At 42.5% G+C, this 15,164-nt stretch overlaps 1 protein-coding gene and 1 long non-coding RNA gene across 6 annotated transcripts in view; one reads left to right on the top strand and one right to left on the bottom strand.

Moving 5' to 3' along the window:
- ARID4A (AT-rich interaction domain 4A) overlaps positions 1–13,705 on the bottom strand; it is a 47,756-nt gene extending 34,051 nt beyond the window's left edge. For 4 of the 5 annotated variants that reach the window (XM_086748187.1, XM_086748189.1, XM_086748190.1 and 1 more), the window contains exons 1-5: positions 13,593–13,705; positions 12,691–12,755; positions 11,324–11,434; positions 8,814–8,879; positions 7,765–7,855 (exon numbers count right to left, since the gene is read on the bottom strand). In XM_086748187.1, coding sequence (XP_086604313.1) covers positions 7,765–7,855; positions 8,814–8,879; positions 11,324–11,434; positions 12,691–12,696 — 274 coding nt within the window. In that variant the 5' untranslated portion in view covers positions 12,697–12,755; positions 13,593–13,705. Of the gene's footprint in view, positions 1–7,764; positions 7,856–8,813; positions 8,880–11,323; positions 11,435–12,690; positions 12,756–13,197; positions 13,216–13,592 lie in introns of those variants that run through there. The other variant, XM_086748188.1, reaches the window with a different exon arrangement.
- The window catches only part of LOC147600436 (uncharacterized), a 759,986-nt gene that overhangs the window by 626,999 nt on the left and 117,823 nt on the right, over positions 1–15,164 (top strand). The window lies entirely within an intron of this gene.

Raw genomic sequence — 15,164 nt, 5'->3', positions numbered from 1 at the left:
TCTGTGATACTTTGAGACCACGACAGCAATCATGTCAGAAGAATTTAAGACACTCTAAGCTGCAAATTCACTCCTCTTTTTAACCTCACCCATAAGTAAGACTGTTTAACTCCAGTTAAAAGACCTATTACTAACAAACAAAATAAAAACTGTTAAATGAATGCTGAATAACTTGTACTAATTAGTTTTATCATGCCTTAAATAGGTTACTGTTGCAACTTCAAATTCTCCAACAGCAGAAATTCTATAGAGGTTGCATTCTGCAACAAAGAATTTACTGGACAGCATCAGTTGTGCTAAGGAGGGAAGGAAACAGGAACAGAAGAGATGGGGATATCTCCCCATATACACGTAACGTAAGCATCAAAAGACCTGTTTACTGTGCCGCAATATTTACCCTAGAAGAACTTAACAATCCTGTCCTTCCAAAGAAACAAGTATGAAAAAGCTAAAGCCCTTTAAGTAATACCATTGCCTCTTGTACCTGTTGGGGAACCAGGGTGCACCAGCCGACCATTTCCTTCTGGGAAGAGAAGGATACATACTAGCCAGGAACCTATATGCTACTATTTAAGAGTCAATATAACAAAGTAGGAATGACAGAAATAAAAGTAACCTTTCTTCCAAACCTGTTACTTCATGACTAACACTGACAGAAGGGGAGAAAGGATGACTAAGCGGCAGGACCTGCAGGAACAGTTTCTGCTATAATGCTGGTTCTAGTCCCAGGAATGAAGTTCAATATGCTCCATACAAAGCGTATCTGAACAGTGGAAATAAAGTGGGAGTTTTCAGAATTTCACTGCATCCCAACCTTGTTGATAATTACAGAAAAGAAACAGAATTTTTTTTTCTGTTTGTGGAAACCTAGGCAAGACAAAGCTATGACAGAAAAAGAAAAGCAGAGCTTCCCAGTGGGAATCAACACAGTACTTCCCAAAAGTTAGGGGAAAAAAAAAAACCTCTATTACAAGTTGAGTACCTCAAAAACGCATTAAACAGTGAAATTTTCAGCTTACTACTAATGAGCAAGTATCTTCCATTCCCTGTCTGTAGCAGGCCCATATATGCCACCAACAAAAACAATACTAACCCTGTCCTCACAAAAACGCTGTCTCAACATCGGTTCTGATTTACTTACATAAGAAATATTAGCAAGTTGACTAACCAAAACGGTTTTTAGGAACTGTGAAGAAACTTGCCACAAAACATTGCAGATCCATTTAACTACATCTTGTTTAGAAATACCCCAGAGATTTTTTTTTTTTTTAAAAAAAAAAAAGAGAGAAAATAAAGAAAAGGAGAACATAGCAATAACATCCTCGTAATAGTTACGATATTACTTATACACAGAGCAGTTTTACCAGAACAAAGCTGTCCTGTAATAGACAAGTGAGTAGGAAAAGCAACCCTCAAAGCTGCATCTGCTTGCTAACTTGAAATTTAACAAGTACGTACCAACGAGTAAAAACTGACCCAGCGTCACTATGCACTTAATTATCTTCAGTAGCTGCCTGAGAAAGTATTAATTTGTGAGCTATCAGAGATGCTACCTATGAGTGTCTTGATGAACGAGGGCAAGTTTTGCAGATTTTTTTATTTTCAGCTCTGGAAACAATATAGAAAGTACCAAGAGTCATGCAATCAATACTTGCTGAATGACCTTGTAGACAAGGACTGCACTAACTACCGATTCATCACTGTAAGAGGGCTTAAGAGCAAGACACTGCAGTGTATTGTGCTACTGAAGAGACTACAGAACCCAATTTTTAGGGAAAAAAAAAAATTAAATTAAATGAGCTTCAGTTTCTCTACAGAAATGCATATGAAATGCCACTGAAAACACAGAAGTGCAAACTTTGAGTCTACTCATAGAAGACTATCACCTTACAAACACAACTCTACTGTATGAAACTGCTTTTTCTGAGATGTTACAGTGATCTTACTATTGTTATGTACAAAGAGATTAGGAAAAAATTCTACCTCCTTGCTTTCCCTATTGTTTGTATGCATTTTATTTTTTTTAACACTCATTCCACATTGTAACAAGGGTGGTTTTATAACCAAAAGCCCTAGCCAGTTGATTTGTAACAAGTTTCAGTTAATATACTTCTTCACCATCACATCTGCTCCTCTACCTGCCCGTTGCCCAAACATGCTTAAGTACAAAATGTGGTGCTTTCTTTTTTTCCTAGATTCTCCAGAACGCAGCCACAGGTGTGCCACAGGTGCACTTAAACAAGAATAAGTCTCATAGAAGGAGTCCAGGCAAATCCAGAGTTTCACCAGAATCCACCCAAGCAACATTTTCAAGATGTAAAGGACAAATTTTTGGTGGGTCAGGGTGGTAAGAGCATCAGCGAAGCGGGGGCAACTGGACAGTTCTATTGCCACACTTGTGGGTTTGGATTCCTGGATGACACATACACAGCCCGAAGATGAAGTGATGCTTCTGGGACGCAGAACTCAACAGGATGCTGAGAAGAACTGGTCAAACCAGCCACTCGAACATGACTAGCGCCTTGCACATACTGCAAAATCTTCAAGTTATAAAAAGACAAACCAGCAAGCCTCTGCTGCAGATGAAATCAGCTGACTGGTGGCACTGACAGTTTTTATCACCTTTCATGCAGGAATCAGACATGTCAGGAGCTTGAAGTAGTAGTGGAGCCAGGACCAAGTCAATTTTTCCTGTTAGCATAGTTATCTCCACACAGCACCAGAAGAGGAAAACTTATTTTAAAAATAGGAAAATGTGACTATAAATAGCTCCTGTTAGCAACCCTGCTCCTGAAAGTCCTAGGATATCATTGTTGGTTCATTTTCTGATAAATATTACCAGAACTTTGAACTGGATTTTTCAAAATCCATGCAACATGAAAGAAGGCTAGACCCAAATACTTAATACCTTTCATTTCTGTCACCTGCCCTCCTAAATGCAGTACCCCAGAGGGATGCAACTAGTGTTTGCGATTGTACTTCATTTCCAGAACAACTCAAGCAGACTACGCAAAACTTCACTGGCACAGGGAGGAGCAGTCAGGTATCTAACTCAGCATTCCCTGCAAACTGCCACAGCGACTGTGTGAGAGGAGGAAGCTACCTCCACGTGAAGCCAGAGAGCAGCACAGGTAAGAGTTAAGGGGCTCAGAGAGGTGTCCCAGAAGCGAGGTCTGGCTTACAACATAGCCAAAGTTGGGCCATGTTGATGTACCACACTGCACAACAGCCAAAAAGGAAAATCTGTTGGCTTTGCAGACTCATGCAGTGTTGAAAAGATTGTGAAAAATAAATTCTTTACTGTTTATGTTAAAATATTCTGCCATTTCATTACAACTTTTAAAAGGAGCAAAGACATGTCTTCTCTTACATAACAGTACTAGATGAAGTCTGAGAGCCATAATCCTCAAAAAAAATAAAGATTCACAGTCCTTGTCACTCTAAATAGTATATAAAGCCCTACTGTTAACAGCAAGGTCTGCTAGAAACTGCAAATGCCTCTCACTGTTTCGGTTTTTTTCCCCCTCCTATTTCCTACTCATTTCAGAGGAAAAACTACTGAAAGTTAATGCATGTTTTCTTCTTTCCTCAGAAAAACTTCCATTATTTTATCTAGCAAAATACAAGGCACAAGGGTCAATGTACTTGAACTGTTCTTTTCTTTAGTTTAAAGTTGTAGATATGGTTTAATTACATATACTCAAAAGATCTGGGAGAGTGTTGACCTGAGTTTTGTCAAAAGAGAGATGACACTTTTGTTTTGATGGGGCAATAAAAAGGCTGTTCTAACAGCAACTCTTCGGATTCTTGCTCCACTGAAATACTGTTTCTCACTTTTATACAGACATTACATCACTTCTAGTTCTGTATGGAAGTGATGCAAAAGTGTTTCCTTAAAGAACATATACGTAAGGATTTCTGTTTTCCGAAACTCTGGTAATGCTTGTTAAGACCCCAGAGAGAATGTGAAAGAAGGAAAATACAACTATGCACTTTGTAGGGCGTGGTCTAGGTTGTGATTTCTTTTGTTTTTAGTCATTTCAGACATTATGTCAGTATTTACCTGAAGCTGAGTAAGCCATAATTCAAACACGGCTCAGCTGAAAGCAGATCTGAAAGACCATTCTAATGCTGTGCAATTATCACCTAGCAATACAGTGGCCACTTCAAAAGCATCAATGCAGCACTTCAAAATCTGTAAATTAAGTAAGTTCATTTAAAATAATTGCATTTTAAAGATTAAAACATCCAACTGAGCCATTTGTTATCCAAAGAACTTAAACTGCTATTACTGTCATCGCACTTCAGATTCAATCGAGCAGATGAGAGGGCTCACTTGTGCAATGGCGTTTTCCAGACATTGTCAAACTTTCACTGCAAACAGCTTTTGTGTCTTCACCTACTGACAGTGAAAGCTGAATTTCGAAGGCAATTTCAAAAGTATTTCCAAATCTCAGCTGAAAATTTCAATATGACTAAACGGCTACAGTAACACCATTATTAAGTAAAAATAGGTGAAAACGTGATTCCCTGCTACAATTAAAAAAAAAATGTATTTGGGGTACATGAACACCACTAACAGACAGGAGATACTATTAAAATAGACTAACTGATCATCATTGTGGCTCTTTCGTTATGTTGGTGGCAAAGTAGCTTTCTAGAGCAAATTCAACCTGGCATTTCTACTGCTTCACCTGAACGAACAAAGCAAAGTTGTTTCAAGTGGCTTTTTTCCTTCTTTAGATATCTATCTGAAATAGAGAACCTGATTTGCCAGTGAAGATCAGCACTTCTCGCTAAACATGCATGTGGTTTGTTCTGGTGGATCTTTTAGATTTTTTTTTTTTTTCATACTTTGAAAATGTTTGTCTGTATGTATTACTGGTTTCCCTATCCGTATCAGTCTACTTTTAGATCACTGAGAAAGAGATGCTACATAAAATAGAGAACAAATAGCACAGGAAAAGTAAATATTACTGAAATACAAGCCTTCCCTTGTGCTTTCCATCTCAAGCCTGACCACATTCAGGAAGACATTCTAGAAAGATGAAGGCTGTTTAATCCACTTCCCTCTTCACTCTTTAGCTTTCACTGAATCAGTTAGTAAGACTGCCAAGTAGCACGGCCTACTATCTGTTGCAAAGGAATTCAACTCTACTTGCTTCATCGCAACATAAACATACACCTGATACCTATCCAAAACTTTCTACAAAGATACAATGGAAGCAGCAGGCAAGAGAAAACGGCTTATTTTTCCTATCTCAATGTTTCTTTACTCCACCTAGAACACTTCCCCAGTTTAAAAAGTAAAATAACTATTTTTTAATGACACAAGCTTCATGATCAGCTTACTTTGGTCAACGTTACCTGTGCTTTTGACACCAATAACAATGCCACAAAAACGTTCATAAGACCTAAATACAATTCCAATGTGTTACAATTGTATTTCTGTAGTGATAGGTATGTATTCTCTACATACCATATTACAGTACTGCATGTTAACTTACCCTAAGATTACACACTCCCAGCTCCAAATTTTTACAAAATCCTAGCAGTCTTAATATATTTGCAAATGGAAAACATATGAGTTTATTTTCCCTGTTCTGCCTGTCAAAAAATATTTGGGGGCGGGAGAGGGGGAGAAAATTACAATAATAAATTAATCCATTGGTTCAAGTTTCTGAGGAACTGAACTTTAATAAATGCATAGTAAAAATCATGGCGTGCACGATTTGTCTCTTACATTATTGAGGAGAGTTCAACAACTTGTTAAATCTAAACCACAACCCACTAATACAGGGCAGAGCACGTATTTACCATTGGAATTACCTGCTCATCAAAGTAAAGATTTTTGGCAGAAGTGTACCGCTCAAAGGGAAAAAAAAAAGAAAATAAAAGAAAAACAAACAGACAAAACTCACCCCTAAACCAGGGGATTTAAAGTTCATCCATCAAATGTAAGAAGACAAATACGTATCTTATACCAATTAATAGTTTAATGCCTTTTTTTATCACTGAAGCAGGAACATGTAGGGTTGGTTTACTGATGTAAATCTTCCGGTCCAAATTCAAATAGAATTAGCTGAAAATGCTACTTTAAAACTAACATAAGTTTTAAAACGGAAATGCTAATTCATAAACTATCAAATTATTAGAGCAAGGTTGTTTCTTATCTTTTCTGTATCAGAACAGTGAACCTCTAAGTCAGTAGAAAGCAAAGTTCAGTGTTCTTCACTCAGTATGTCACTTCATAGTACTAAATCAAGTAGACTGGAAACCTTCTGCACTCTAAACTAATCCTGCCTTTCTTCCCTGACCTGACACACACTACAATTTTACAGCTAGATCTACAATTTTACAGCAATGTTATAATCTTGAAGAAAAATGCAAAGAGCAATGAGCTTTGTCAACTGGTAAGTCAACTGGCTTATATTTAAAGCATGCAATAACAATAATAATCATAAAGTGACAAATCCTTCCAAATTATCTGCAGCGAGAGCCTCGTCCTGATCCCACCAAAGATGACATAACCTCACTTACTGCAATGGAAATGTTGGATTATGGAAAATATCTTCTTTATATCTTAAAAAAGGGGTTAATGAATAAAAATAACTGACACTTCATGTGATAGAGGACTCCTCAAGGAGTATGAAAGACTATGAAATAAAAATGAATACTTTTGGTATACGAGGCAGCTAGTAAGAAATAAAAGAGTTCAAATTTACAAGTACTAATCTCGATGCTCAAGGGTAGCATGCTCAGGACAGTTAAGAGAAGCATGTTCCCTCCCCACCACTATTAGTGAATATAATACTCCACTGCTGTAAGAAAGTTGTGCAAAAAAGGAAGGATGCTTGCAAAGCTCTCTGATTCAAATATTGTGGGTTTTTATTTGCTTATCTAGTATTACTCGAATGTTGCTGGGTTTTGCATTCGACTGTTAAAGCTGTTTTCCGAAAAAAAAAAAAAAACTAGAGATCAGAATGAATAATTCTAATTATTCAAAATAAATAGATTTATCTTACAATGAATTCTTGTTCAACATTTAAATTTCACTGACTCTCCATTCGGAGGTTTGTATTCCAAGAACTAAAAAGTGCATGAGCCTCCAACATGAGAAGCAAAGTAGTTTTATATTTCATTTTAGATATTATTATTTGAAAATTTTTCTAAAGCACAGTTATTCACGTTATAAATGAACGTCCTCTCTTTTCTTCTTAAGGTGCAATGTGTCAATACCTTTCTTTAAGAAAAACCAAACAGATCCCATCTTCTATTGTTTCATATAAAACACGACCCTCAACTCCACACAAAACAGAGGAACAACTTCAGAAGGCACAGAGGTACTACTACCGATGTTCTTCTTGTGTACAAGATCACAGAGAAAGAATGCTTACACCTTAGTCATCCAACGCACGCCCCAGGTTTTCAGCTAGGAGTGCAATTACAAGGTTATGTCCTAAAATCTGCAAGTGTTATCCTGAACTGCAGTGAGTGAAACCAACATCAGTATACATACATTGTGACAAACAAAACTTGTTCAGCCCTGCAATTATCTGTGCAACAGCCTCCCTGAACAACAAATAATTACTATCCTACTTTAAATGGAAAAGGAAACAACACCTGGAAGACTTTTTAAAAGTCACCTCCAAAATCTCTCTCGGATCTCACAATACAAGATATAATTACTTCCATTATTACCTATAATTAGAAATATATTGTTCAAAGATTACAGATAGTAAATGAAAGCATGTGGCTACTCACCTACAGTATACCAACTAGCATCTGTCAACTTGCTGATAACAGCTTCTTGAAAGGATCCATCGGGCATCTTGGTTTCAACCATTGCACCAACCTGCAAAAAGGAGCATCTGAAGGTTACACACAATCCCAAACTCATAATGGAGAAAAACACATGAAGGCATTAATTCTTCCAGTAAACCAGTTTTGTTTTTTTTTAAGACTCATTTTAGCTAAACATTACTCTGTAAAATTGAGTTACTTAGCTGGTAAGAACAAATGTCCTTAAGTATGAAGGCTGAACTTCAAGTAGACAGGAAAGCAATAGAAACTCGGAACATCTAATTTCAGCATGACTTACATCATCACAAGAAATAATAGAAGGCTAATTGGAAATAAATATTGAAATATTCAATCAAAGTAATTATTATTACTGATGTGCATGCAATTACTGCTATTTCTTGTACTTTAAACACTGTTACACTGTCAGCTAGATCAGAATTTCAGCAGCAGTCTACAACATGGATTGGTGTTCTTGCCATAGCTACAGAGAAAAGACAACTATAAAAAAGATTATCTCCTCTAAAGAGCTCTATTTGCAGTCAGTTTTTCATAATGCAGCTATGTATTTTAGCAGACAACTGCTACATATCATAAAAACAAAAATCAACACTTTTTTGTATAAAACACATCAACCATTTAAAAACAGTTAGAGCAACTGTATTTGATGTTGTTCAACGGGCTTAAACTTAGCTTTGTAACCAAGTCCTCCATTACTTACAAGATACAAAACTTTTTGTAAGTAATGAAACGTTGAAACATCTTGTAAGAAGACACAAAAATCACTGTGTATGCAAAACTGTTTGTATATGAAGTTACCACACGGAAAAGCATAAACAGCCTATAAAACTAAAAGAGTTAAGACTAATTACTCAGAATCAGTCTGATCTAAAGCAATGAGTCTCCTTCTGTTGATTTAAATTCTGTAGAACAGGTACCCACCTAAACAGAACGAAAATTTAGAATTTTACAAATCAATTACTTGATTACAAAGAGGCATACAATATACATACTCTTAGAGGTCCTTTCACTTGGTCATCTTGCACTAACTGAGTTGAGTTATCCCCCTTCAGGACCACCTGAAATACATTAATAAAATTTTACATATGTATCTTACTTTTAATATCATACAAAAAGCATATTAAACTGTATTTATAATAATAATTTGGAAAAGACCTTTATCCATCAAAGGCACTCTCTCATTACTGAATGCAAAACACTTGGCACAGAGTTCTACTCACAGGAAGCCCCAGGTATCACATTTAATATTTAAAGAAAAGGGCCAATCAAACAAGAGCCACTGCAAGGCAAAGAAAATACATTTTGATGAGAGTTTGGATATTGGTGCAATCCAGTGCATACCTGGAACTGAGCTTCCAAATCAAAAGATTAAACAGGTTTTTTCTCTCTCTCTACTTCAAGTGTAGCACTTTATTAACAGCACATTGAGTAGTAAACTACAACCAAAATAGAAGCTCTCTTTATTAAATATGTATCAAAAAAAAAAAAAAAAAAAAAATCAGTGAACTGACTGCAATACCATCATTTCTGCTACCTTGAGCAAGAGAAAGTTTTTATGGTAAAGATGTGAAGCACTACAAATCTAATGAAAATAAGGATCAGTTACAGTGTAAGCAAGCTATGCTTCTCCCTTTAAAATTCTGTGCTTGAGAAGGTACCACTAAAGAGACAGAGTGAATGTAAGCCTATGCAATTTGAATCCCTGAGTTTGCAGAGACTCAGTTTAGAAATACAGATGAATATCTAGATGTCAACACTTTGAACTGTTCCATTGCTGTTTGTTACAGCAAAAACACCCACGGTATTTTAATAAAAAATTTCAAACCTCCTATTTCTTTTCAGGAGTCCGAGGTTCTAGGAGCTTCCTCTCCACCAATAAAGACGCCCAGCTTTCCAGCTCCCCTAATTACCCCCCAACCACAGTCTACACTGTAGCTGTATTTATATATACAACACTAGCAGCTTGCTAAAATAGAATTGGCATTAAACGCACATTCAGGTTAAACATGCATTTTATGCTATTTTTATTTAAAATTTTATATCCGCATGGAGATGAATACAGGTTGTCCTGCTGCTCAGGAAAAGACCACTGGCCTTTTTGGACTCTTCGTACTCTTGGCAAGCGTGCTGGGGGTGTGCCTACACGCTCTTCATTACAATATCAGGCTTAGCTTGTTAAAACTCCAATTGTTATAATATAATGGAGATACGGTGACAGGAATTTCCACCAAATCACAGCAGCCTCATATACTTACAAATCTTATCATGGAGTAATAAAACATAAGATTCTAACGAGAAAAAGAAACTCACACCTATTAACAGCCTAAATACTCTATAAGACCAAAGATACAGATCCAAAATCAAGGAAGTCACACACTGCTTCCTACAGAGCTTCTCATCAACACAGATTTCAAAGAACATCACAAATTTCTAGAAGTACTCATGAAGAACAGTGGAAAAGACTCCAAGATTCGAATTGTTTTTTTTTTTTCCTAATCATGAAAAGCACTCTGATAAAGTGGTATGATCTATATATGTAACTGAAGAGGCTGGTAGATCTACCTGATCTAAAGCACACGAAAAATTAGATACATAGTTATTATAAGAAGCTTTAATCTCTATTTGTTAGGGGGTTTTGGATCACTAATGCCTTATTTACATATCCTGGATAGTAGACAAGGAAGTAGGAAGTGGGAAGATTTTGACAAAACAAAGCAGAAGAACAATTTCTGTACTTACTCTGAATTCCTAAGTTTTTTTTAAACTACGTTTTATTCTTGTTTTCCATATTAGCATTAACTAATTAACTGCAATACCAAAATAATTACTTTCTTTTTTGTTGTTTTGGTATAAGATCCATAACGTGAATTAATATTACGTGCCAGTGCTATGCATGTCTAGAAACTCAGCTACAGAGAGAGCACGCTGTTTTAGAAGCAGCAGCAAGATGCTCAAAACTTAAAAAATGTTATTCTGGACATTTCTAAAACCTGGTCTAAGAAACTAACTATTGCCATCTTTTTTGCTCTTGATTTATTTTGGCATTGCCTCTCAAGTTCCAAGCTATAAAACTGAGAATGTCAGCTGGAATTAAACGGAACTTTTGCCTCTGAAAAGGTTGCTCTTATTCCTTATTACTCATGTAAAGCCATAATCCTCTATTTGTGACATCAAAACTGATTGCTGTGAACCTGATGCATTCACAAACAGAAGACAACTGTGACGAGGAAAGCAGCAGCAAGAACAGGTAATCTGAAAGCCCATTCCTGTTCCAGCATAGTCCTAAAAAAAAAAAACCCAAAAAAACCCACAACACTCCCCCAAAAGAAAACAAACACCACCCCAAACTCAACACCAAAACATGAGAAACAACATTCTAGTGTTCTTTAAGATTAATACAATGAGATGAGGAACATTTCCTAATCTTCAGGACCAGGATCTCCTCTGACAGTCCTTTCAAGACAATGCCTGAATAAAATCCGCAACAAGCACAGTACACTACCTTCACTTTCACAAGTCTTTTCACTGTCTTAATCTTTGCCTCACAGAAGGCACCTCGGTACTTGGCACTGACATCAGTTCCCACTGTCAGGTAGGCAGGCTCATCTGCTGCCTATTAAGAAAAAAAATAAGAACAAAGGTTAGTTCTTCTTATTTTATTTTTACAGCTACACCACTGTATATTTAATTTTACATCTAAACTTTCAGACCTGTTGACTTTTAAGTGATAAACAGTGTCTGTACACAGAATTGCAATCAGACTGTTCTTTAAAAGGAGAAAAGGAAAAGAAACTAACAAAGAAGTTACAAGAAGTTCTGTTTTACCAGTGATGTTGAACCCCTCTCAATTTTGTCAGCCTAATTACTCTCCCAGAAACATCTTTCAGGGCATTGTACTGACATTTGGAACATTTCCTTATAAAAAGGGTAAAAACTTACGGGATTGACTACTAATTCAAGTCACCCCTATACAGCATACAAACAGAAAATCCTTCAATTGCAAAAAGGAAGTATAAAAGACAGTTGCATTCTTTTCACCTATAAGCAATCCAATGACACAGAGTATTTAAAACATTTGAGATTGTAAGTGTTGAGATGAGAGCAATAAAGTCTATAACATTCTATATATAGAATTTTTTTTTCCCTGTTGACTAAAAGGAGATCTCTAGAGAAATTTGTTGTAGTCTTTCAAACAGCTGTTAACGAGTATTTTTCTTTCCTAAAATGCCTTTATCAAAGCTTAATTGCTTATGCAGTTTAAAAGAGAGAAATATTTCTCATCATGTTTTCCTTAATCTGGACTTTATTACTCAAACATTTCACTTTATTGTGCTCGTAGCAACCAAGAAACAAGGACAAAATTACCACGTTCAAAATGCCTATCGAGACAGGAAATCCGCACAGAATATTAAATAACTGTTCCTCTGTTGGCTTTTTACTTAAAATGCGTTATTATTTCTTCAACTCTGAAGGCAAAGAAAAAGTTTTTCTCTCTTTTGTAAATTATAGTGCAATTGTTAATCCTTCATACTGAAAAAAACGGCAACAGCTAAGGCAGGACAAAAGCTGCGGTTTTGCAAACTTGCAATAGCAGCTGCTGATACAGGAAGCATTTAAAGGCAGGAGCCCAAAGGACAACAACTCCAAGACGTCGTGAATTTTCAAGACTACTACTGCAAGACGATAAGAGCTCAGCCGGAGAGGAGAAACAGGATTTGCAGCAGGCTCCGAAACCCCGGCCAGCATTACCCTACTGTTGCTCAGCCCAGACGTTGCCATTAAAAAAAAAAAAAAACCGAAGAGAGAACGAGGAGTGTAGGGGGGGGCGGGGGGGACAGGGAGCCCTGCCCCGTTCCGCAGCCAGCCTACCTTCATCTTTAAAGGTTATTTGAGAGATTCCAGCTCAAAGGCTTCTCCTCCCCGCGAGGAAAACACTGCAAAACAAGAAGGGGGGGGGGCGATGAGTGGTGAAGGCGGCCCCGAGTGAGCGTGGGGTCTCCCCGTGAGGAGGAGGCCGGGCGGCGAGGGGAGCCCAGCGCGGGAGCCGCCGCCCGTCCCAGCCCCGCCGGGCCGCGGAGGAGAAGGGGGCCGCGGCCGCCTGCCCTCCCGCCGCTTCCCGCCCGGCGGCCCCTCGGTGTGTCACGTCGCCATTGCTCCCGCTCCCCGCTTCGGGGCCGGGGGGTGCGCGCCCAAACCCCGCCGCCTCACACGGGCAGCTCCTCGCCGAGGGCGGCCGGAGGGAGGTTGGGAGCGGGGGGGGAGGCGGCGGGGCCCTCCGCCGCCGCCGCCGCCTTCCCCGCCCCTCCCCGGCCCTCGCAACTTTCTGCGGCCCGCGGAGGGACGCGCCGCCGAGCCCCTCCTCCCCGCCCCCCTCACCGGCCGGGCGGGCGGACTTCTCGCTCCCCCGGACACCCGCAGCGGCAGCCCCCCGGCCCGGGGCGGGGGTGGGCCGGCTCCGCGCCGCTGAGGATGGAGGGCGGCGCGGGAGGACCCCGGCCGCCGAGGCAGCCCCGGGGAGGACGACGACGACGACTCGGGAGGGAGGGAGGGAGGGAGGACACAGGGCGGAGTTCGGCGGGGGAAGGCAGTCCCCGTCCCCGCTACCTCGCGGGGTGGAGGGGCGCGCTGGAGCGGTGCGGTGCGGCGAGGGGAGGGGGGGGGGGGGGGGAGGGAAGGGGGAAGCTCCCGGCGCCGCTCTGCGCCCCCTCCCCCGGGACGGCGGCGGAGTTGCGGCTGCCGAGGCGCCCGCCGCCCATCCCACCGCCTCCTACCTGGAAACTCGGTGCGAAGTGGGCGGCCCCGCGCTGCCCGGCCCGGCCCCAGCGTCGCGGCCCCCGCTCCGAGACGACGACAGCCCCGCGAGCGGCGGCGGCGGCAGCAGCGGTGGCTGAGCGCGGCCCGGCCCCGCTCCGCCCCCTCCAGCCCGGGCTCGCACCGAATCACCAGCGCCCAGCCCAATAACAAGCTGTTGAGCAGAATCGGTCTCGCCTGAGCTCCCATTGGTTCACTCGTCACGCCCCGGGGGCTCTGCCCCGCTCGGATTGGGCGCCGCGGACAGCACCTCCATTGGTCACAGGAAGCTCGACAGAGGTCATTGGTCAGTCATCGACGCAGGTAACACCACGGAGACTTTTCATTGGCGCCGCTTCGGAGCGCTAGCGGATTGGTGAAGGTTGAAGTGAAGTCAGCGTCCCCCCGCGGCTGATTGGTAGACTCTGGATCCGGATGTAGCTCTGGGCGCGGTGATTGGTCACCACCGAGGGACAGGAAGAGCGACTGCGCGATCTGATTGGTGCCGGCCGTCTCTTGGAGACGCGATGGGGCGGGGACGAGACGGAGTGCGGGGGCAGCGGGGGGCGGAGACGGCGTCCTGCGGCGGCGGCGGCGGCTCGGGGAACGCAGAGCGCATGCGCCGCGGTCAGCCTCCCGGCGCCATTTTGTGTGAGGCTCTTTCCTATTTTAGGCCGCGGGAGGACGGGCGTGGGAGCGGTCGGCGCCTTTCCCGCGGGGGGAGCGGCAGCGGCCGAGGGCTCTCGGCGGGGAGCCTCTGAAGTAGGCCGTGCCTCGTTCCTTCTCCGCGGCCCACCCCTGTCTTGGATGGTGGTGACGGCGGCCGGCTCGCCCCCATCTCCCGCTCGACGGTGATGGCGCAGGAGCGGGCCCGGCCGGACCCGGAAGTGAAGCGGCGGCCATGGAGGGGCGGTGGCGGCGCCTCTGGCGGCGTGGGGCGGAACCGCCGGCCGGGAGGGCGCGGAGGAGTCGGGCGGCCCGGTGAGGCGCGGACCCGCCGGCGGCCTTCCCCCGCTGCTCTCCCCGCAGAGCCCGCCGGAGTCGAGTGGCGGTGCTGAGGCGGCCCGCCCGCCGCGGTCGCTGCCGAGCCGCCCCAGCTGAGACACCGCCGGGGCTGCAGGTAGGGGCTGCAGGCGCTGCCCGTGCCGCTTTCCCCTCACGCCGGTCCAGGCGGGACGCCGGTGGCTGCACTTCCCTCGGAGGAAGGCGTTGTTCTGCCGCCATTAATCGTCTGCTGCTGCCTGTGACGCATTTGGGGTGAAGCCCGGGGAGGGGGACGTGACCGTCTCTTGCTGCCCAGTCCCTTCTGCAGACGGTGCTGGCGGTTGTGATGGGCGCCTGGCCTCCTGCCAGGCGGCTGAGGTCACCTCTCCACAGGAAGAGGCAGCAAGGACAGGGGAAGACCGGTGTTGATGGGGCTGAGTGCTTTTCGGGCTGTATGAGGGGGAATTGTAGTCCTCTCGGGTCCTTCCGTACCTGTGATGGATGCTCTCTGAAGGTACAGCCTTACAAGGCAGGATTTCCGTGCCTGTTAGAGGTCCTCTTCAAGAGAA

Source organism: Chlamydotis macqueenii, chromosome 5 (assembly GCF_036417535.1).
Source record: "Chlamydotis macqueenii isolate bChlMac1 chromosome 5, bChlMac1.mat, whole genome shotgun sequence".
In the NCBI taxonomy this organism is placed as follows: domain Eukaryota; kingdom Metazoa; phylum Chordata; class Aves; order Otidiformes; family Otididae; genus Chlamydotis; species Chlamydotis macqueenii.
Note: the sequence above shows the minus strand (reverse complement) of the source record. Positions and strands in the feature narration are given on the sequence as shown.